The 22,450-nt window shown below is 33.1% G+C and overlaps 1 protein-coding gene across 1 annotated transcript in view; it reads left to right on the top strand.

The window, feature by feature from the left end:
* LOC129217643 (dedicator of cytokinesis protein 1-like) overlaps positions 1 to 22,450 on the top strand; it is a 91,278-nt gene that overhangs the window by 16,492 nt on the left and 52,336 nt on the right. The window contains exons 11-13 of the mRNA XM_054851972.1: positions 9,009 to 9,101; positions 15,552 to 15,627; positions 19,192 to 19,403. Of these exons, the coding sequence (XP_054707947.1) occupies positions 9,009 to 9,101; positions 15,552 to 15,627; positions 19,192 to 19,403 (381 nt within the window). The remainder of the gene's footprint in view (positions 1 to 9,008; positions 9,102 to 15,551; positions 15,628 to 19,191; positions 19,404 to 22,450) is intronic.

Raw genomic sequence — 22,450 nt, 5'->3', positions numbered from 1 at the left:
TATGTGTCATGGGCAGCAGATATGAAATTTGTCCTGATGGAGAAAAACGCCTGGGACATTGTAACTGGTAAGGAAACAGTGCCAGTAGTCTCTAAAGATTCAGGATTTACTGAGAGAGACGTTCGTGAGTTTTTGGCCAGAGAACGAGCGGCATTATCTTTAATATATTTGTTTGTAGACAACGAATTCAAAAGAATAATAGAGCATTGTGAGTCGCCAGAAAAATCGTGGGAATGTCTAAAAGCACACTTTTATCCTGATAACAGGTGTGTGCATATGAGAACTTTTACTGAGTTAACAAACTGTCGAATTGAGCAAGGCGAATCCATTAATCTCTTCGCATCAAGAATTCGTCGAATTTATGACAGGATAAAGGGAATCGACAAGAATTTTTCGGAGTCATACTTAAATTTTCAAGTTTTGAGACATCTTCCATCGGAGTATGACAGCATTTGCCAATCAATTTTGAGAAAGAAACCCGAGGATTTTTCTTTTGATGCGATAGTACAGGACTTAATTTCTGAAGAGAGCAGATTAAAGCTGAAGGATGAGGATAATATTAGCGCCAACTACGTTGCTCCAAAAGAAAAAAGATCGTGTTATAATTGCGGACGTACAGGCCACATCCGCAAAGATTGTAGTTTTCCAGAGAGGAACCGCGGAGGAAGTCCATCCACAAGCTCCAAGAAGTCAAGTTATGGCCAGAGGAGGTCAAGAGGAAGAAACAGGAACCAGTTCACCAGAAGAGGCAGCTCCTCATCGCCGAAAAAGTGTGAGTACCCTTCCAAAACATTTTTTATTTCGGAAGCGAACTTTAACGAGATAGACTGTAATCCTTCATCATGGGCATTTGATTCGGCGGCCAGCCATCACTTTGCAAATAATAAGAACTTTTTCCATAAATATGAACCTGTAAATGATCGAAAGATGGCCGTAGCAGTCCAAAATCATGTTTTTCCAATTGAGGGGGTTGGAGAGATAAAGTTAAAGTTCGGTCCTAAGACCATTAATTTAGTAAATGTGATGTATTCGCCCCATTTGCGAAGAAATTTACTGTCTGGTCCCAGATTTGACCAAGCGGGAGCATGTTTTAAAGGGGGAAAAGGTTTGGTAACTGTATCAGATAATGGTGAAACAATTTTTAAAGCTAAACTATCTAATGGCATTTATTTTGTTAACCCAAAGGTAATTTCAGAAAATGTACATAAAAATGTTAATTATGAAGCTAGTAGTACTGAAAGCTTAGAATTATGGCACAAAAGATTTGCTCATGTAAATGTCGATAATATAAAGAAAACTGCTGAATATAAATGTACTAGGGGTCTACCAGTTTTTAAAAATGATAAAGTAAATTGTGAAGATTGTAAATTAGGAAAGTTCAGACGCGTATCTTTCAAACCAATGGACGAAATTCGATCAAAGAAACCTTTAGAATTAATTTATAGTGACATTTGGGGGCCATCGAGTATTGAAGGTAGAAGAGGTGAACGATACTTTCTTTCAGTTGTTGACGATTATTCCCGTAGAACGTCATTGTACCCATTGAAAAATAAAAATCAGGCAGCAGAAATTCTCATTAATCATATTAAAAGGGCAGAGAGATTTCTGGGAACAAAGCTGAAAGCAATAAGAACTGACAATGGAGGGGAATTTTCAAATACAATTTTAAGTAAATTTTGTCAAAATGAAGGAATAAAACATGAATTCACTAATAGTTATACCCCTGAGCAAAACGGGGCGGCTGAAGTATTTAACAGAACTGTGGCAGATGGTACTAGGGTAATTTTAGAAGAGAGTGGTATAGGTAAAAACTTTTGGCCTGAAGCCATGTTGTATTTCACGTACACGTGGAACCGCGTATGTCATAGAGATCAAAAACTAACTCCTTTTGAGCTATATGGGGGAAAATCACCCTCAATCAGACATTTGAAACCATTTGGATGCGTAGCCTACGTTAGTGTGCCGAAGCAACGTCGGCAAAAGCTTGATCTTAAAGCCCAAAAAGGGATTTTAATTGGGTATGCATTTCGGACAAAAGGGTATCGAATCTGGATTCCAAAAAATGATAAAATTATAGAGACCATAAATGTCAGATTTAATGAGGAAAAATTTTTCAAAGACGAATTTGAGTCTAAACGCAGTGGAGTCGTGATGGGCACCATAGAATGGTTAAATGTACCAAAATCAGATGAAGAAATTTCTGATGAGGAAATCTTAAAAATTCCCGAACTACCACCAGTTCATTCAGAAACAGAAGAATCAGATCGGGGGGAAACTGAATCATCAGATGATGAAAGTGATAAATGTTTAAAATTAACAAAATGGGAAAGAAAAGTCGTACCAAGACCCGATGGGTCTCGTAACGATATCTATTATTTTGAAAAGGGAAGCAACAAACGATTGAGATCAATTTATGATGTAAAGAAATATTGCAGAAAAAATAATATTGTTTATCAGCCAGATATATTTTGCTTTAAAGGTAAAAATACTACTGAAGGAGAGATTGATAACTCTGTAAACAGCAACGTAATTAATGAATTTTCTCAAGCATGACTAGGACATCAAATCATTATTCCTAACACTTACAAACAAGCCCTTAAATCGCGAGAAAAAGACAATTGGATAAGTTCAATGCGGGAAGAATTAAAAGTGATGCAAGATCGCAAAGTGTGGAATCTTGTCGAATTACCGCATGATTCTACTCCAATTGGCTCTCGCTGGGTTTTTACAGTCAAAAGAAATGAAAATGGGGAAATTTTGAGATACAAAAGTCGCCTAGTAGCTTTAGGGAGTTCTCAATTGAAATATGAGAGTTATGATCTTACGTACTCGCCAGTTGTAAATTTCAGCATTATAAGATTTTTCTTTTCTCTTTTGGTGGTAAAATTAAACTGGGTAAACATCCAATGTGATGTGAAAAATGCTTACCTTTATGCACCTATTTCAGAACCAATTTATATGAAACAACCACCTGGTTTTGTAGAAAAGGGGATGGAAAATTTATATTGTAAACTAAATAAAGCAATTTACGGACTCCACCAAAGTGGACGATTGTGGTTTTACGAAATAGAAGAAAAATTGATTTCAATAGGTTTTTGTAAATTTGAATGGTGTAACTGTGTCTATATTTATAAATCTTCTGTAATTTTACTTTTGTATGTAGATGACATTGTTTTATTTGGAAAGAGTCAAAATGATATACAAACTGTTTTAGATTTGTTACAAAAATACTTTGATCTAAAAATTTTAGGTAAAACTAAAAAATTATTAGGCGTAGAATTTGAGGAGGATTTGAATTGTTTTTCATTAAGTCAAATTGGCTATATTGAAGAAATTTATGAACGTTTTGAGAAATTCAATATCCCTATCTCCTCATTGCCGATAAGTAAAGGTATTATATACACTAAACTAGATTGTCCAAATAACGAGCAAGATGTACAAAATATGTCAAAAATACCGTACAGGAATTTGTTAGGTTGTCTTTCGTTTCTAGCAAACAGAACAAGACCAGACATTAGTTACGCTACAAACATTTTTAGCCAATTCCAAAATAACCCCGGTATAAAGCATTAGGATGGTTTATTAAAATTATTAGGCTATGTTTCTAAAACTAGAAATTACAAACTTAAATTACAATGCAATGAAATTCAAGTTGTAACATATTCTGATGCAGATTTCGCCTCTAACAGAGACGATAGAACTTCACTCGGAGGTCAGATTGTTTTCATTAACAAATCGCCGATTTCATGGCGAACATTTAAACAAAAGTGCATTAGTTTATCAACGATGGAATCAGAGTTTATTGCAATGACAGAGGCCGGCAAAGAACTTCTTTGGTTTGATAGAATCATTGATGAATGTGTTAATAAGGGGGTAATTAACAAGGAACACAAAATTAAATCTGTATTAAAAGTTGATAATCAAGCTACAATAGATTTTGTGAGATCACCGATCGAAAATTATAGGACGAAACATATTGATGTAAAGCTTTTTTATATACGCGATTTAATTTATAAAGATATATTTGATGTTGAATTTGTTAGAAGTAAAAATAACATGTCTGATGTATTTACTAAGCCTTTGTCTCGATCTGAACTAATAAAGTTCAATGAAAATGTTTTTGTAATGTAATTGCTTTTGTGATATTTTTAGTAATTTAATTTTTTTTGAAAATGTAGTAATGTGGGAAAAGTAAACTATTTTTAACTATTGGGAACGGGTTAAAGTTATATGTATATTTTTTGCGTTTTACAGTTTATATTTGTACTGTTCAAATGTGTTTATACCAAGTATTTGTATACTCGCCAAGGTTTTTCAATTTTTGCAGATTGAATGTGTTTATATGACATTGGACTGATTGACTTTTTACTGACTTGGAAAATGGAACAGTTTGAACGGACTGGAATCGGATTGAGTGATATTTTGTTATAAAAGAATTTGCTTGTTGTTGTATTTAACTAATCTACTAATCATGTTTATATTTATTCAAAATCTTTTTGTAAAACTAGAGCTGGTATTGAGATTTGTTAGGAAATGAATTATCTTTAAATGTATAAGAAAATAATGTTCATAAGATGGTGAGAGGGGGGGCATTGTTGGCCTAGCGCCCCTTATATAATAATTAACGAATTCATCTCACCACTTATCCCACCATAATATCAGTCACTTGCCTAATCATTGAGAAATTTTCAACGATGTTTTTCTTTCTTCTAATGCGGACGCCTGATGACGTATCTCGCACGTGCAGTCGCCGATCTATGACGTCACGACCTTCACGTAATCGGTGATGCATCGTAACAGATCGGCACGTGCCTGATGCTCATTGGCCAGGTGCTATGCTGGTGTGTATCAGGTGATTTGGCGTCCGCATGCAAATGAGTTAACTTACGATAAAAGGAAATGTTTCGAGTAGAAAGGAGACTTCTTCGGTGTTTTCTCTCTGGCAAGTTGACTTGAGCGTTCGTTTGCTTTTATGCAACGATGCGGGTTCTTTTTAATAGATATATAATAGATTGATATAGCTCAGCTCTAGTTCGCGTTGTTTCAAATGTTTTTTTAATTTTATTTAACTAACTTTACTAAATGACCAAATAAATTTGGTTTTTATTTTTAAGTTGTCTTCAACTATTTTTTAATCATGCATTTCTAGTCATACATTTAATTAGGTTATTGCATTTAGAGGTTATTAGTCTTGAGCATTCTCTTGCTCATTATATATATATATATATATATATATATAATGATGAGAAAAAGGAAAATTGCAAGCAGCTATTTAATAGGAAAAGACAAAGTATGAATCCAGAGCTCATCAACCATGGAGGATTCAATAAATATGGCCAAAAGTTCAAAACATTTAACCATGAGCTAAAAGAGAGTGTCTAAGCTCCAGTATATGCAATATGGAGTAACATTGGGCAAAACGCACCACATGTTAAATCTCTAAACAATAAACTAGAGCTTAAACCTAAAAATGAAAACAGGGTTTCGCCTCGACTAATTACGAAAACAAGTACGGAATAGTTAGCCATCCACGGGACATTATATTGACTTGGCTTTTTAGTTTTGCTGCATTGCACATCTATGGGCTTTTGGTGTGTTCTTTTCAATATTTTCCACTTTTATTATAATTATGTTTTATATATATATATATATATATATATATATATATATATATATATATATATATATATATAATGCTTATGCGTGGCGCAAAACGAGCCTTTATTTCTTTCTCTCCGTTGGCAACGATCCGCTTTGTTTACGATCGCTGTTTACAAGTGCTGCAGACTCGCTTCTAGCGTTAGATGTCTAACGTTAGAATTTCGATTTTTGAATGAGTGTTTTCGATCACTTGAATATAATTTAAAAAGAAAAGAGCAGTGTGCTTGGGAGTCTTTAGATGAAAGATTTAAACGCTGATCGGTAAGAAATGCTGCCGATAGGATTAGGCGCGCAAACGCACGCCGTGAACCGCGAATTGCAAATCGAGTGAGTTCTGTAAGTGTTATTACTTACAAACATATTTCCAGTATAATCATGCACTTTACCGGAGAATAGAGTTGAAATGACAGTGATAGTAATGAAACTGGAGAAAAATATTATTTTATTTAAAAAAAAAATGCTAATAATAACACTGATACTTATCCTCGAATACCACTTATTTTATCCGATAGTAATGTGTCTTTTAAATTCAAACGTGAACAATTTCCTGTTAGATTAGCCTTCCCCTAATAACTATAAATAACGCACAAAGTCAAACTTTTGATAATTTTTTTTTAGATTTGACAAAACCACTTTTCAATCACAGATATGTAAGGCATTCAAGAGTCATAGTATCTGAAAACCCAGAAATTTTCTATCGTGTATGCAGAGAAGTATTATGATTTTCTTCTTTTTTTTAAAAATCCTTTGCAAAGTTAATCTTGATGTCGAAAGGTTTTTCCCTTAACCATAGTGCTTACAAAAATTAAAGTTCCCTGCTTACGAGGGCTGCAGAGTCGGAGGAAAAATGTCTTACTCTGACTACAGGATTTTTAGAGACTACGACTCCTTTACCCAAAATTAGTCTGTCTCTGGCTGTGACTCCTCAAATATTGGGAGAGCTGCGAATTTTGAGAGAAAATTACCGACTCCGTCTCTTGAAATTTTAAACCTTCGACTCTGACTCCTTTACCATAAAACCAGTCCAACTCCACAGCCCTGCTATAGCTTACCACAAAAAAGAAGGTGGATGACCTTAATGCAAAAACATCATTTGTAATAGGTTGTTTGTTATTATTTTGGAATAGATAGGGTTAGCGAGACCATGCCTCTTCTGGAGGACCATGCCTCTTTGGTGTTTCTGGAAGATTCTGCCTGTTACAAATGATGTTTCCCTTCAAGGTCATCCGCCTTCTTTTCGTGGTCAAGCCTAACTAACTGCAATCTGTAAATACTGAATTTTTTTTTGCAACCTAATTTTTTTATGTACAGTGAAGCACCGCTTATACGTTTTTGAAGGGACTATGAAAAAAGCGTACAAATGAAAAAATGTATAATTTGTAAAGAAAATGTATATTAGACCCTCCAGGGACAATTTAAAAAACGTATAATTGATAAAAACGAATAGAAGAGAAACATATAAAAAGTGCTTCACTGTATTATGCTATTCCACATAGACTAAATGAATTTATTGGACAATTCTCATTGCAAAATATGTCACTTAGTTTTGCAATGCATTGAAGTTAAGAACTGAACAACAATGACAAAGTAAAGCAACAAATTGAATCGTGAAGACCTGAAGAGCAAAACATTTCACATACTTTTGCAATGGCATTGATGTTAAGAACTGAGTCACAGTGGCAAAGTAAAGCAACAAATTTGGAAACCTGATTTTACTGCTAATATGTTTTCACAAAATCATTTTGACCATCTGCTTTATTTATAGTCATTAGGAATTCTAATCTAACTGGAAATTGTTTACGTTTGAATTTAAAAGGCATATTGCTATTGAATGAAATAAATGGTATCCGAGATATGACAAATATTTTAGCGTTATATAATAATCAATAATTTTTTTTTGCTACAATAATATTTTGCTGCAGTTTTATAATTATCATTCTTAGGTCAACCCTTTTCCTCCAGTAAAGTGCATGATTAGTCCGTAAATGTATTCGGAAACACTTGCAAAATTCTCTCGATTTGAAGACAGTATAAATTTGTGCACCTTAGCGTATCGGCAGCATTTCTGACCAATCTGCGTTCAGATCTTTCATCTAAAGACTCCGTAGCCCACTGCTCTCTTCTTCGTAAATTATATTCAAGTGCTCTGAAGCCCAGAGGCTCATTGGTAGCCCTTCCACGCTGCAGGTTCGGGTTCGATCTCCGGGTTGGGCATGATTGATTCAGCTGTTCATTCCTTCAGTGGGTCGATAAAATAAGTTCCAAGTATGCTTGGGAACTAAACACCGGGGGTTCCGCGTTAGGCTGACCTCTTAACCGGAACATCTGCCTAGCACCCCAGAGCCCTTGGTTAGAAGGAGTGAGATGGGTACAGTAGGCCTTGGGGCCCTCATAAGCTGTCGTGCTACTGGATTTGGTTTCTTGACTTTTAAAACACTCATTCTAACATTTTTTTAAAACTAAATCACTGCTTTCAGAGAATGTCAGAAGTTGCTTGCTCTTAGCAACTGTTAGACATTTTGAAACATATATATACACATATTTTGAAACTGAACATAGTATAGTTAATGACCATGAAATGTTTTTAAGTGTGTTAACATTGTAGGGTTTTTTTTTCGCTGCAATTTCTTTTGCATTCAGTAAATGAAGGAAAGAAAGATTATATTATGTTTGTAATTTTAGTACAAAAATGTTCCTTTGCATACTTCTCTCAAAAGATAATGGAATTGCAAACTTTTGCTTTATAATAATCCAATGCACGAGTTGCATGTCAAAGTAATTGTCCCCTTTTAAATGTATGAAAATCATAAGTGTTATGATATTCATATTAAGAAAACCTACTTTTTTTTGATACAGATAAAGCTAGACCAATATCTGGTGACCGGTGAGCGAGCGTAGCGTGCTCGGATCACGTAGCGATCCGAAGGAACTGTGTAAGCAGTTCCGGGGGTTGGCGAGCGTTAGCAAGCAGGGGGCGACAGCCCCCTAGTATATATATATAAAGCTAATGCTTAATTGATCAGAATCTAATCAAATCTTTAATTAAATTTAACTTTTCCTTGAAATCTTATATGCAAAACTATATGCCAGCAAACTTTAAATTGTTCAATTTTTGGAGATCCTAATAAAAACACAGTTGTCTTTCAATGAAAAAATCAGTATCTTGTAAAGTTTATGTATTTGTACCTTGAACGTAGAACTCAATAAATTGCAGAATACAGTATACTTCAGGATAAGTCAGGTTTAGCGTTGTCTTTTTTAGTTTTAATGTTTAGTCAAAATGAAACATATGTGTTAATTTTTATTCTTGCAATTAAAAAAAATCAACCTATTGATCCTTGTTCTAGGAGCAATGGAATTTAAAGAGCATGACCACAAAAGATCAACACACATGCAAAGAAAATCATCTGAAGGTTTAAGGAGGCCTTTTGGAGTCGCTGGTAATTTCTGTCTTATATGCAAAAAAGTGTTAATACTCGCATATTTTATTATTATTAATAAAGGGGATGCACCGAATGCGGAACATTTAGTTAAAATTCCAACCAAATCAAAGATTAACATTTTTTTCACTAATATTTGTATTTTTATTTTATGCCATTTTAAAATCAAAATTTTTGTTTATTTTGCGTCTTTTCTGAGATGTGTATATGCACTCCCATTTAGCATACTATACATTAAGTAGAATTATTAATTTAAAGCAAATAAAAAATAAAATATGCCAAAAACTAAGGCATTTTAATGAAGAAAATAGCAGCAGTCTCCTTCTACATATTTGAGAATTAAAAATTGTTTTCTTAGCTGTATATTTTATTTTTTTAAAAAATGGCAGTTAATTGACTTAACATATTTATGAACACTTAATATTAGCCTAACTTTCTTTTTTCCTTTTTCTGGTTGCTGTTCAAGTGACTTAATAATGCAGTCTTACCCGTCTATAATGAACTTTCAATGAACTGTCTTTAGAGATTGCTATTACCAAGGATTTGCTACTTCCTTTTTTTTTTTCCAAGGTGGCAAACTTACTGAAATAATTCAATCTTACTACTATTATATATGCTAAAGTTTGTCTGTATAGATGTTTGTTACTCTTTCACGCAAAAACTACTGAACAGATTTTGATAAAACTTTAAAATAATATAGCTTATGCATCAGAATAACACATAGGGTAGTTTTTGTCCTGTTATGGGGGGCAAAACCCCTTGGGGGGGCAATAAAACACAATTTTCATATAAATTCTCTAATATGGGGATGAAAAAATACTTGCACATATTTACATTATATGTCCATCGAAAGCTGAGAATTTTCTGCTGAAGATGGCATTTGTTCGAAATTTCTAAGTAGAATAAGAAACGAGTTATGAGCTTTTTAGTTCCATGTTCGAAGGCTTTCCTCAATTCAATACAGTATTTAGTGTATCATCTCAACTCCCTGTCGAAAGCGACAATTGTTGTATTGTTGACTATCTTTGTTGCTTTTCGTGACTGTTCAAGGATTTTCTGAAGTCAAATCTTGAAATAAAGTTTATGCACAAGATTGGCAAATAATACATGGATTCGGCCGATTATTTTCCATTTTAATGCAACTTTGAGGCAACTAGTGCATTTTTTTAAAAATTTATTTGTGTTAACTGGGTATTTGATCGATCAGCAGGAATCTAGCCAAACATTTTTTGTGGAATCATTTCAATGGCTAAGGCATTTGGCAATTTTTTCGACTGTCTTTGTGAAGTTAAAGAGTACGCATTACTGTTTCTCGGTTTTCACCATGTAACCAAATATCGCCTTTCTTTGGTATTTCTTTCTTTAAATTTGTTAACACGTAAAATAATTCGCCAACTAAATCAAGCAAATCCATAAACAGCACAAAAACTTATAACTATTTTAACCATTAATTTGTCTTTGTGCACAATTTCTAATAGTCATCCCTCGTTTATCGCGGTTAATTCGTTCCAGACTTTACCGCGATGATTGAATTTCCGCGAAGTAGGATTCTTTACATATTTTTCTAATTAGAGCGTATAAAACTTATTTACGGCAATTTAAAATAGGTTTTTATCATAGTTAGAGCCCCCTAGACATGAAAGAGCACCCTTAGCTGCCATTACATTTGTATTACTTAATGTATTGCACAAAATATGAGAAAATTAAATATGTTAGATGTAATTGATATCAGATTGTTAATCCGTTGCGAAATAAACTAGACACACACGCAGTTCCTGCACACAACAACTAATCTATGAAAAACCCTCAACTTGTTCGATGATGAATCAATTGCCCGTTAGTGACCGTAGGTGCCCCCATTCTTCCTCTACATTTACATATACAACTTAAAAAGCTAGTGCATTGTTGAGCACCATTTACAGATGTATTTATCCCCTAGTAATAATACAGTGATTTATACTTTCCAGTGAGTGCTTAACGGTTAAAATGAGATTGCGATTCCCTACTTTCTTTGGCGATTTTATACCTTCACTCCCTCAACTAGTACAACGAGACCCGCAGACCTTACTTAAAAACTTACATTACTTAAAAGAGATATACTTTGTTATTCTTTTGTAGAAAAAAGTTAACACGAGCGCACTAAAAAGGCTAATTACTATATTTGAAGAAAAAAAACTTAGAAAAAACCGCGATGTAGTGAAGCCGCGAAAGTCGAAGCGCGAAGTAGCGAGGGACGACTGTAATTGCCAAATTTTTACTATTTATTGGAAACATTTTGGGTAGCAACATTTTATAATCACCAGAAGTATCTCAGTATTTGGCGACACTATCTCTTTGATGAAAATTAGTAACACACAGTTTTACAAAGTAGGGAGGGGGAGCCTCATTTAAGGTATCCCAATACGATTAATGCAAATTTAATAACATTTTAAATCGCAGTATGGGATTACAGGCGGCTTCGTTTTTTAAAAGTTTGTACTTCAATAGCAATATAGACAAGGTTTTAGACTATGATCGGAAAAAAAAAGATAAATCTTTTTAAACAAGTGAAGTTTAATTTCATATTTTGGAAATTCCTCAAATTTTTATATGCTTAAGTATCATTTTTTCGTTTCTAAAAAAGAGTACTATTTTGTTTTTCATACTTATTGCCATTTTACTTTTATGGGTTAGGAAGAAGTTCTATTTTTAATCACGTCAAAGCGGTGTGTTTTAAGTTATTTCAGTTACAGCAGAGAACGAATAAAAGTAGCGATTGTTTCTCATAATTATTACAGACCCAGACAACGCCGGGGGAATGGGAACTTTAAAAAAAGCTGTTGTCCTTACTCTGACTTTAATGGTATTTTCACTCTGAACCTTTTGGTATTGTAATCAGGACCGTTTACATTATTTAGAAACAGTTGATTACCTTCTGATGGGGATTTTAAAGGTTTTGTGTTTTTACTCTAAAGGGACATTATTAGAATCCGGATTTGTAGTGATTGTTGACCCTATTTTGGGAAGATATCTCCCGTAAAAAACTGTATATTATACAATAATTTAGATAGCCGGTGTAGCGCTGGATATTATTTGACGGAGATCGGGATTATAAGGGTACTGTTTCACTTTATTTAAGAATAGTTGACCTCACTCGAATTGGATATTTTGAGAATTACCCAAACTTTCTTTAGAACTCCTGAACGTTTTCGTGATTTATTTTGTTTGATTTTTTGGGTGTCTTCCCAGTTTCCGCAACATTTCATTTACCCCCCTTCCCCCTGATTTTCAGTTTTAATCATACCTTTTGATACATTTAAAGGGGTAGGAAATTTGAATTGTCAGCGAAACTGGAGACAAACCACTTTTTTGGTAACTATTTGACCTCTGCCTGTGTTGACCGTAAACTTGAATCGATTGAAAAAAAATTACATCAACGTGAGTGAAGCCGCGGGTAAAAGCTAGTATTAAAATACTTCTGTAACTGATTGGGAAAAAATTAAGTAAAACATTAGTATTAACTTATTTACTCAATAGCAAAATAATAATAATAATAATTATTATTATTATTATTTTTATTTTAATTCCTAGTATAGGAAAGATGTTATTCTTGGATGCAAACTTTTGGATTTTATGTACCAGTTCGTAGATTGCTATGTCAATTATTTTAAAACCACAACATTTCTACCTAGTTTTTATCATAAGAAAATTGAGGCAAAACACTGACAGCTGCTTTAGAATTATAATTCTGCCAGATAGTGTCTACCATAAATTTAAAAAGGGAAAATTTCTTGCAAAATGAGAATAAGCTTTTGCTGTTTTCCAATTTTAGAATAAATTTAACTTTCCTCCCAACAGAAAAGCTTTTTGCTAGCATAATTTAGCCATGTCAGTGTGAAGTTCATAATATTGCAGAGGAACCAGTTGGTGAGGAGAGTGGTTTAGACCCGGGCATTCTGGTGAAAAAAGGGTAACTATTATAGAAGAACGTTATAGCAAGGTTTGACTATACTAAGGTTGATGTAATGTGCCATAAGATTTAAGAAAAATTTAAAAGCAACAAACTTTTATTATAACAGAGCTAAGTGTTATCTCTTTAGTTTTCTTGATAATATGTGTTTGTTTACTAATTGTCAATTATTGAAATGTATTTACTATTCGGTTACCAAATACTGGAGTATTCCACCAAACCAAATAATTGGTTTGTCTGCTGAATAGGCAGTCCACCGAACTTCAACTGAATATTCTGTGCATCTCTAATTATTATATACAGTCGAACCTCGTTAAACTGCCAAACTAAGTGGCGACTTTCAAGGGTGGAGGTTTAACGAGTTTTCCCCAAACCTGCATAAATGCACGTTTTCATGAAAAACATTTGAAGCAATGTATTTTCCTTTCCAAACGAAATTTAAAAAATAACAGCCATCTGATTTCCAGCAGTGTGTCAGGGCTCACAGACGGTACTTTGTCTACCTTTTTTTTTCTTCCTTTTTCCAGAACTTGAAAAGTATTTATAAGCATAGCTGCCAACTTGTAAGATTTAGCCTTACGTTGTAAGATTTTTGGAGGTATTGTAAGTTTGTAAGATCTTATGGTATAATTGTAAGATAATTAGGTTTTAGATCCCTGGGTATTGCTTTTTTTTATGAGTTTCCTGTTATGTTGCTTCAGAAGAATAGAGAAACTGCAGATGAAGAGCCGAAGATAAGCTCCAAAGTGAATTTCGCTCTGTACAAATAGATAATTTGCCTGATGTTGTGCTAAAAAGGTAGAGGATTGATAAAAAATAGGCTACTTTGAAGAAATTAGTTGATGTCAATGGTTCATTGAAGTATGAAAGGCTCTCCTTTCCTATGCTTCCCATTCTAGCCATACCTCACAGCAATGCAGAGTGTGTGTAAAAGAATATTCAGTAGTGTCAGAAAGGCGAGGACAGAGCTGTGCAGTTCTGTCTGATAATAACCTGGATAACATTTTAATCATTAAGAATTTACAAAAAAAAAAAAAACTTTCGTTTTGAATAAGTTATTGAAATCAAATTTTTGAATGTTTCTTAAGTCAGCAACTTAAGAAAGCTTAAGTTCCAGTTAAAGTAGTTTCAGCAAAAGCAGCTGACTGCATTAATTTACGAAAGAAAAAGTAAGATAATACAGCAAGTTATTAGTTTCTTCCAAAAGAATATTTTTTAAGATTAATATTAAATGATAACTCTTACAGAAAAATATTAGACAATATTTCAAAAATGTGCACTTGTATTCTTAAATTTTTAAATGCACTGGCCTGCCTTTTTGAAACTAACTGCTTGTTGTGATCCTAAGTTTCTCTTTTTCAAATCCAGTTTTTTTTTTAGTTTTTTTCTGTGCTGATTAATTACAAGTAAAGATTTGAAAATATAATGTTTTTAGTTTTAACTGTTTGTTGTGTGTTGGTTAAAAAAGTGTACAAATACACCTATGGCATGTATTGTAAGATTTTTAAAGTTGATATGTTGGCAGCTATGTATAACCAAGTTCCAATCAAGCCAAAGTGGTGCCCAGGTCCTTGTTCACTTTGGTACCCCATTCACAATAAAACCTGCACGTTACCAAAGTTCAAGTTTCAAAAGAAGGGTAGAAATAAATTGACCCACTTTTGGTGCCCTTAAAATTATGCCCAGGTCCACGGACCCACAGGATCGTGCATTAATCAGGCCCTGACAAAAAAATTGATGGCTTGTGAATCGGTATTTATTCTTAAACTCACAAATTAGAATTTTTTCGTACATGCTAAAGATTGTTTTCGGCATCTTAGCAAAAGGAAGCAAAAGAACACGATGTTATAGAATATTGATACAATTTTGTTTGCTGAAGTCTGCACACAGTGTCCAATAACAGGCTAAGCCTCAGCATCCTCCATCGTTGAGTGAAACTGAAAAGAGGGTAAAGAATGAATGCTTTTGTAGCTGAGTAGTGAAATGTCAAAATGAAAAGGTTGAAAAAGTGGGAGATCAGATAAGATCCAGTTAAAATTCCTGGAGATGTTGGGAACAATGCTTCTTGGCGACAGGGGGTGGATTAAACAGAAAAAGAGATAAGAAAGCTGGACAACTTTCGTAGTGGCTAATGTAGATGCATTTGTATGGGGCATTAGTGGCAGGTATGTGCGACATTCATGATTTCCCGCTGTGGCCCCTCATAGACATTCACTCTCCTGGATGACTATCACCATCTTTCAAGATGGCGGTTTGAACAGCAATATTATCATACCGAGTATGCAGTTTCCCTCGAAAATCAGTGGTGGTTGGTGGACAGCGAGGTGGTGTTTAAGGAGGAAATTTGTATTGCATTCCTATGCTGAACAATTTTTTCACCATATTTCTTGGCGAACTAAGACGGTGGCAGTTTGACGAGGTTCGTCTGTATATACTTTTTTTAAAATGTGTATATATAAGATTTTCCTTATGAGAATAAGTTCTGTATTTTTTTTTACTAGCAATGGACATAACTGACATACTCAATGGTAAATTGGAAAGTGATGAAGAGAAACAATACTTTATTCCTTTTGTGCAGTAAGTTGATTATTTACTATTACTTTTACCTGCTATATCATTGCCCTCGGTAAACATTTCAAAAAAGTTCTGTACAAATTCATTGTCATTGCAGTTACAGTGAAACCTGTGTAAGTTGACCACTTGCGGTGCAGTACTTTGGTGGTCAACTTATAAAGGGGGTAATGATTTTTTTTTTTTGTCATTTCTTGCACCATGTATTCATTTTTTGACTAATTGACACTTACTCTTTCCGTTCAACTCACTTTCATTGCTTAACACTACTTTGAAACAATAATTTAAAATGTTATTCAAATATTTTAGGAGGTTATTTTCTTAGAATGACGTATAATGTGTCATGTAAATTTAAAATTTCAGTAAATTGGTCAAAAAAAAATCATTGTTTATAAAAAGTTATTTGATATTAATAGTTCCTAAAAATTCATAGCTAATCAAAAATAACAAATTTTTTCCTTTTTTTTTCTCATATACATTTAATACATTTATAACCATGATGATCTACTTTTCAACAAAATAATTCCTTATTGAAATTTGGTGCACTTATTAGACACTAGTTTTGGAAATTCCATATGTGTCAGCTAATTTTCTCTGGATTTCTCCCTTTCAATTAATTTTAATCTGGGAAAAAATACTTTGAACTTTTCTACTGACACATGTTTTCATTGACCAGAGAGTACAAAAGGTAATCTCAAATAGAACAACAAAAGAAAAACAATTTTTTAGAGTAAAAGGGTTCTTAGTAGTTTTTCAATGTGGGGGTTAAACTTACAAGGAGGTTTAGTTATGCTGCTGTTTTATTTAGTTGGTAAAATGCTGGTCTGGCATCAAAAATATTTTTGGAAAGATATAAGAAAAATAATAAAAAAACCCTCTAATTTGAGTTCCGAAACTTTGAATTCAAATTATGTTTTTCGCAATCACGAGTTGCGACAACTCTACTGGTTAGAGTTATTGTTTCTAGAAATGGCTCTCCCCTCCAAGCATGTCCCTCCTCCTGGGTGGTTACGTGTATATAGTTGTGTGTGTAGGCTTACGTGTGTGCACGTAGGCGTGTGTATGTGTGTAAAGGCGTGCGCGCGTAGGCAACTGTGTATGAGCATGTGTGTGTAGGACATGGACGCCACCGCTCAGCAAAAGTGGATTCTGGGGGACAGAGCTCAGGACCAGCCGCGCCGCCGCCGGTGGACGGTGGTGCTGCAGGCCTGGTCCAAGCTGAAAAAGGAACCGGAACATCAAGGACTGTCAAGTGAGAACAATAAGCAATCGTGATTGCTCAATGAAATAAAATAATTTGCTAAATTAAGTTTTAAAAAATAAATTAAGTGGTCAACTTACAAAGGGTTTTTTACAATACTCCAAACCAAATTTGGGGTACATTAGTGGTCAAGATAGACAGGTGGTCAAGATAGAAAGGTGGTCAAGTTACAGAGGTTTTCTTTCATTATACAAGATATGACTAATTCCGTTCCTGACAAAAGCGGTCAACATAGGCAGGTGGTCAACTTACAAAGGTGGTCAACTTTACAGGTTTTACTGTACTTCCAAAATAAAAAATATTTTTATTTTTCACAAATTAAAAAAAAAGAAAAAAGATCTAAAACACTGTGTATAATAAAGTCAAAACAAACAACGTAAGTAGAAGCACTTGTTTGTTTTGACTTTACTATTCAGCACAAAGGTATTTATTTATCTTACTGTGTATAATGCTGAAACAAAGCATAAGATTGCTAAATGGTGCTTTAAAACAGTGCAAAAAAGAAAGTAACTGATAGAATTAAAACATGGCTCAACTAAATAAAATGGATTTTTTGAAAGAGTAATCAAAAGCTTTGTTATAAATTGCAAATGCATTTTATGTCTAAGAAAATTTTTACTGCAAAAAAAAATTTTATTACTATAATTTAATTTTTACTTATTTCATTAGCTACGTCAATAATGATTTTTGGAGAAAGAACTGTTGATATAATAAAAAATGATTTCTGCCTGCAACTGTTGATCAACATTGTTTGTGTTTAAATTGCAAGTGATTATGACCAAAAGTCAAGACACAGTGGTTTTGGGGAAAATTTGTTTCTAATAAAACATGGGAAAATGCTGAATTAATGCTACGAATGCTGGAAAATTGATAAAGTTTGACGTAGAGAGAGAATTTTCAGATAGGCGGATTTGAAATAAACAAGTTTGATGGGCACTTAAGATGCTGTTTGTTTGTTTATTTGGCACCTTATTTGTTAATCAAAGGTTTTAATCTTATTAGTGTATGCATGATGGGGTTTTTTTAATTTTTGTTTACAGGATATATTTTTCACAATCCGTTTTTAGCCTACTTTCCCAATCAAAGTCGGAGAAAGAAGAAAAAAGAATTAAAGAAGGCTTAATGCATCTTAAAAATATCAAAAAACAAAAAAAAGTCAAAAAAATTAAAAATATATCAAAAAATTAGAAATTGGAAAGTAGGGTTTTGAGATGGGTGAAAATGTCTGTCGATCTGTCCCCCCCCCCCCCCAATAACTTTTGATTGAATAGTCCGATTCAAACAAATTTTTTTTGTTTGAAAGATCTCAACCTTGTTCCTATATTTCACTTTTTGATTTGAACTATTTTTCGTTAAATTTTGAACAGTTCAAAAATATTTAACATTAGCTATTACGGGGAACTTTAAAGCAATTCCAAACTTAGAGGCGACTTTGCTTTAAGCAAACTTTGTTGGAAAAAGCTTTTGATGAAAATCATGTGTATAAAATAGCTTTTTGATTTGAACAATTTTCTATTTTGAACAGTTCAAATCCTTTAACTTTAGCGCCTACAGGGAAACTGAAAGTCAATGTAGATTCCGCGCTTGAAGTTGGATTTACTTCAAACAAATTTTGTTGGAAATAGCAGATTGGAATTATCACGTATCATTATTAAAATTAGTGTCAATTTTCCCTCCCAGTTTCTTTTGGAACAAAATTACTGTTTGCACAAATGCTTTTGGGCATTCCCAAAATTCTGTAGCATGAAATCAGTGTTACTTTTTAGGATCACTGTTAAGTTAATATGTTAGCAATTCAAAAATTTTGGAAAGATGTAAGCATTTGGAGCATTTGGTTGGTTAGAAAAGTCCATTATATATTTTTTTAAATGTTAAATTTTTATTTCCTAATTTTTGGTAAAATATTTGTTGAAGAAATGTTGATATAGTCGATTAATTTTTGGTATAATTTTTGCTGCATTTAGGAACATATTAAATATTTAAAACTAATTGTTTCTAGAAGCAAAAGTTTATTCATTTATTTAATTTACCTTTTTTTGAACTACTTGGCAGGTATTCTTTATGCAAGATATAAGCTCTATTATAATTAGGTTTCCTGTGTGCTCTTTACTCAATTTATTTCACTTTGGTGACTTTCTATTAAAAATATTTATCATTTTATTAAAGATAACCATAGATTTGAAAATTGTTTTTCATATCTATATCCTTTAGTTGCTTTGATTTGAATTTTGAAAATTGTATTGATTACATATACGTGTTTGCTTTGTTTTGTAAAATCTCACAATTTCTATGTGTAATCTGAATTACAGATGCAATGAACGAGATTTTTTAGATAACTTGCTTCGAAAAGTTTTAACGTTTAAGGAAGTTTCTCAAAAAGAACATAAAGGACAAGGACTTTGGATATGTGTAAAGCTACTTCATGGGGATCTAAAACAAGTAAAAGAAGAAAATCCTCACCTCATTACGCAATCTACTTCGGTGGCACGCAAAATGGGATTTCCTGAAATTATACTGCCAGGTAAGTACCTTACTCTGATGTTTTTTCCCTCCAAATCTGCTCTGTAGTAATGTATGTTTTTCTGGAAATTAGTGTGACATTAAAAGTAATGATGTAGAATATCTGAACTATGCATTGTATTATGATATAGCTTTGATATTTTAAATGTTTAATGAAGAAATTAAAATACAATTACATTGGCAACGTATATCAATGCAACAAAATACCTGTTTCAATGAAATTTTCAATCCCGTTTAATTTCTAATACATTGCTTGAATTTCATTTTCAATGAAATTCTCATTAAAGTGAACAAAATTTACGGTCAATTTAAATTCGTTGTAATGGGATTTCACTACAAGATTTCAAGGATGTTACACTTTCGAACTTTCCAAATTTTTGCATAAAAATTATATAAAATTTTTGAAACATTTCTTAAAAGTTAAATATTTTAATAAATATAATACATTATAATGGAGCTACATCAACCCTGCTTATAGCAAGCCCTGACTTAATGAAAACCTTTAATTTAACAAGGTATTCAGAAATACTTGATTGGCACAATATTAATTTGCTTTTAATCAGCAATATTTTTGTGATGCATAAAATTTTTGTGGACTTCGAGCTCAGCTTATACTTTCCTGCACTGATATGGAAAGTTTGGGAAACACTGTTTTATGGGAATGTTGGATTACCTTAGTTGTGAGAAAACTTCTTGTTTCTTTTTACTTCCTTTTACAAAGTAAAGGAAGTATTGTATTTGCAAAAAAATATTCACCCAAAAACGGGCCTTAATTTCCATTTTGCTCGCCTTCAAATGAATATTGATTTTTTTTTTTCCAACCGGATCACATGTGGCCTAAGAACGTATTGACACCCGAAATATCCATTTTGACGATCCCCGAATTAATTACAAGTTTTCTCATGATGTACGTATGTATGTGCGTATATATCTCGCATAACTCAAAAACAGTATGTCGTAGAATGTTAAACTTTGGTATGTAGACTGCTAGTGGGGTCTAGCTGTGCACCTCCCGTTTTGGATGCATTCAGATGTTTCAAAGGGGATCTTTTGCACCTTTTTGGGGACGAAAATCATTGTTAATTTCAATGCAAACTCAGGTGGTGTTATAATTTGTTGTACACTTGGTGATATATCGACAGTCTTTTGGTCGCCAAGTTTTATCGCCAACTTGGCTATTTTTTAAAAAATTTTTTATCTGGTTTCAATTTGGCTACTATTAGCGATATTTATAGAGTTAAACATTGAATCCCATTAAAATGTCCAATATTAGGAAAATTAATCTGTATAAAAAGTTTTTATGTTTCAGTTCGTAACGAACTTGGGGTAAAAATATTTTAAGTATTTCTTTGCTTACTCCATTATCTATTACTCCATTATCTCCTATTATCATTACGTAAATGGGCGCAAAAGGAACTCATGTGATGCACACATCAGCTTGTTTCAAGTTATAACATACCTTGTGATAAAGCAAGATTGTTATTTTTTTTCTTGCTTTTACAAAATTGGTATGATTTTTTCAATGTTCATGTAACATGGATTAAGCCCACTTTGTTGAAGTAAATGGTACGGATGAATCCCCCCCTCAGTGTATAGTTTGAATTAATTTTATTTTACAAAAAATTTGTTTTGTTAAATTCTTTGGAGGCTACAATGTTTCTGTAAAAGAATATGTTTACTAAATTTCGTAAATCAAGTGTTATTCTTTCAATATCTATTGCTTGCTGAAAAAATAAAGACATTTCTTGTTTGCTTTAAAATATTTTGTTTATTTTTGCATAATGTGTGAACAGTTCATTCTACCATATCTATTCACTGACACCTAGATTTTTTTTTTTTTTTTTTTCACCTTTTAGAATCATTGATACTTTAAAGTTTTTATTTTACAATCACTGTTTGTTAAATTTTTACTTTTCAAAGTTATTTGATGTGGTAAAGATAAATAGACACTATACAAGATTGAATTTATGCTTTTTAAAAATTCAAATTTGTCAATGTTATAGGCTAAAAGTTTTTTAATGTTTTTTTTTTATTATGCTGCTTTGATGTTAGCATTTATCGTGGTCTTAATACGACACTAGACTTCAAAATGAAAATCAGGTAAGTTTAACTGTGTTGAAGCAAGATGTTAAATAAATCACATTCCTGTTAGTTTAGTTTGTGATTTGGATGCCTCAGTTGCCGGATCGATTAACTCCACTTTTTAAAAAAATCCTCATTTCTGCCTTAATAGTGCTTTATCAGTGCTTAGAATATGAATTTATATTAAGCTTTTGGTTCAGTACATCCTGCGATGGCAGAAAATGTAACACCAGGGTTCGTACGCTCCGGGAATTCCGGGAAAACCGGGAATTGTCAGGGAAAATAACACTGTCAAAAATGTCAGGGAAAAGTCAGGGAGTTTTCAAATTTTGTCCTCCAAAAATTTTTTTCCATTTTTTTCTCAAGGAATTAAGTACCATGAGATCTAGTCTTCGTTTTTATTGTGATTTCACGAAAAAAATTGTAAATTTTTATCTAAACCGACGCTGGCACTTAAAAACTGCGATCGAGAAATGAACGTTTTTTTTTTTTTTTCACAACGAAAAATGCGCCAAAAGAGCGAAGTTTTTCTTGCATGGAGTCAGTGAGGGGAACGCATTTCTTTCTACTGCCTTAAGTTTTAGATGGGTTGCCACAACATTCTATTCGGTTCAGGGTTCGTACGCTCCGGGAAAACTTGGAATTATCATGGAAAATGACATAGTCAAAAATGTCAGGGAATTTTCCAAATGTGTCCCCAAAATTTTTCTTTTCCCAATTTTTTCCCAGGGAATTTGGTTTTATGAGATCTAATCTTCATTTTTATCGATGTATTTAAAAAAAATTGTAACAATTTTAAAGCAATGAAAAAAGTGGCGACCCAAAAAATCTTCAGCAGCCGCCATTTTTGGCTCTCAGTAGTTCCCAAGGGGAAAAAAATCAGGTGAACATCAATTATGCACAAACTCAAAAGGAGAGAAGACAATTTACTGCTTCGGAAGCACAACCTGTAGATGGGAAGGTCGA

The sequence above is a fragment of the Uloborus diversus genome, chromosome 2 (genome assembly GCF_026930045.1).
Source record: "Uloborus diversus isolate 005 chromosome 2, Udiv.v.3.1, whole genome shotgun sequence".
Lineage (NCBI taxonomy): Eukaryota > Metazoa > Arthropoda > Arachnida > Araneae > Uloboridae > Uloborus > Uloborus diversus.
The sequence above is the reverse complement of the archived record's forward strand: the minus strand, read 5'-3'. Positions and strand labels throughout refer to the sequence as shown.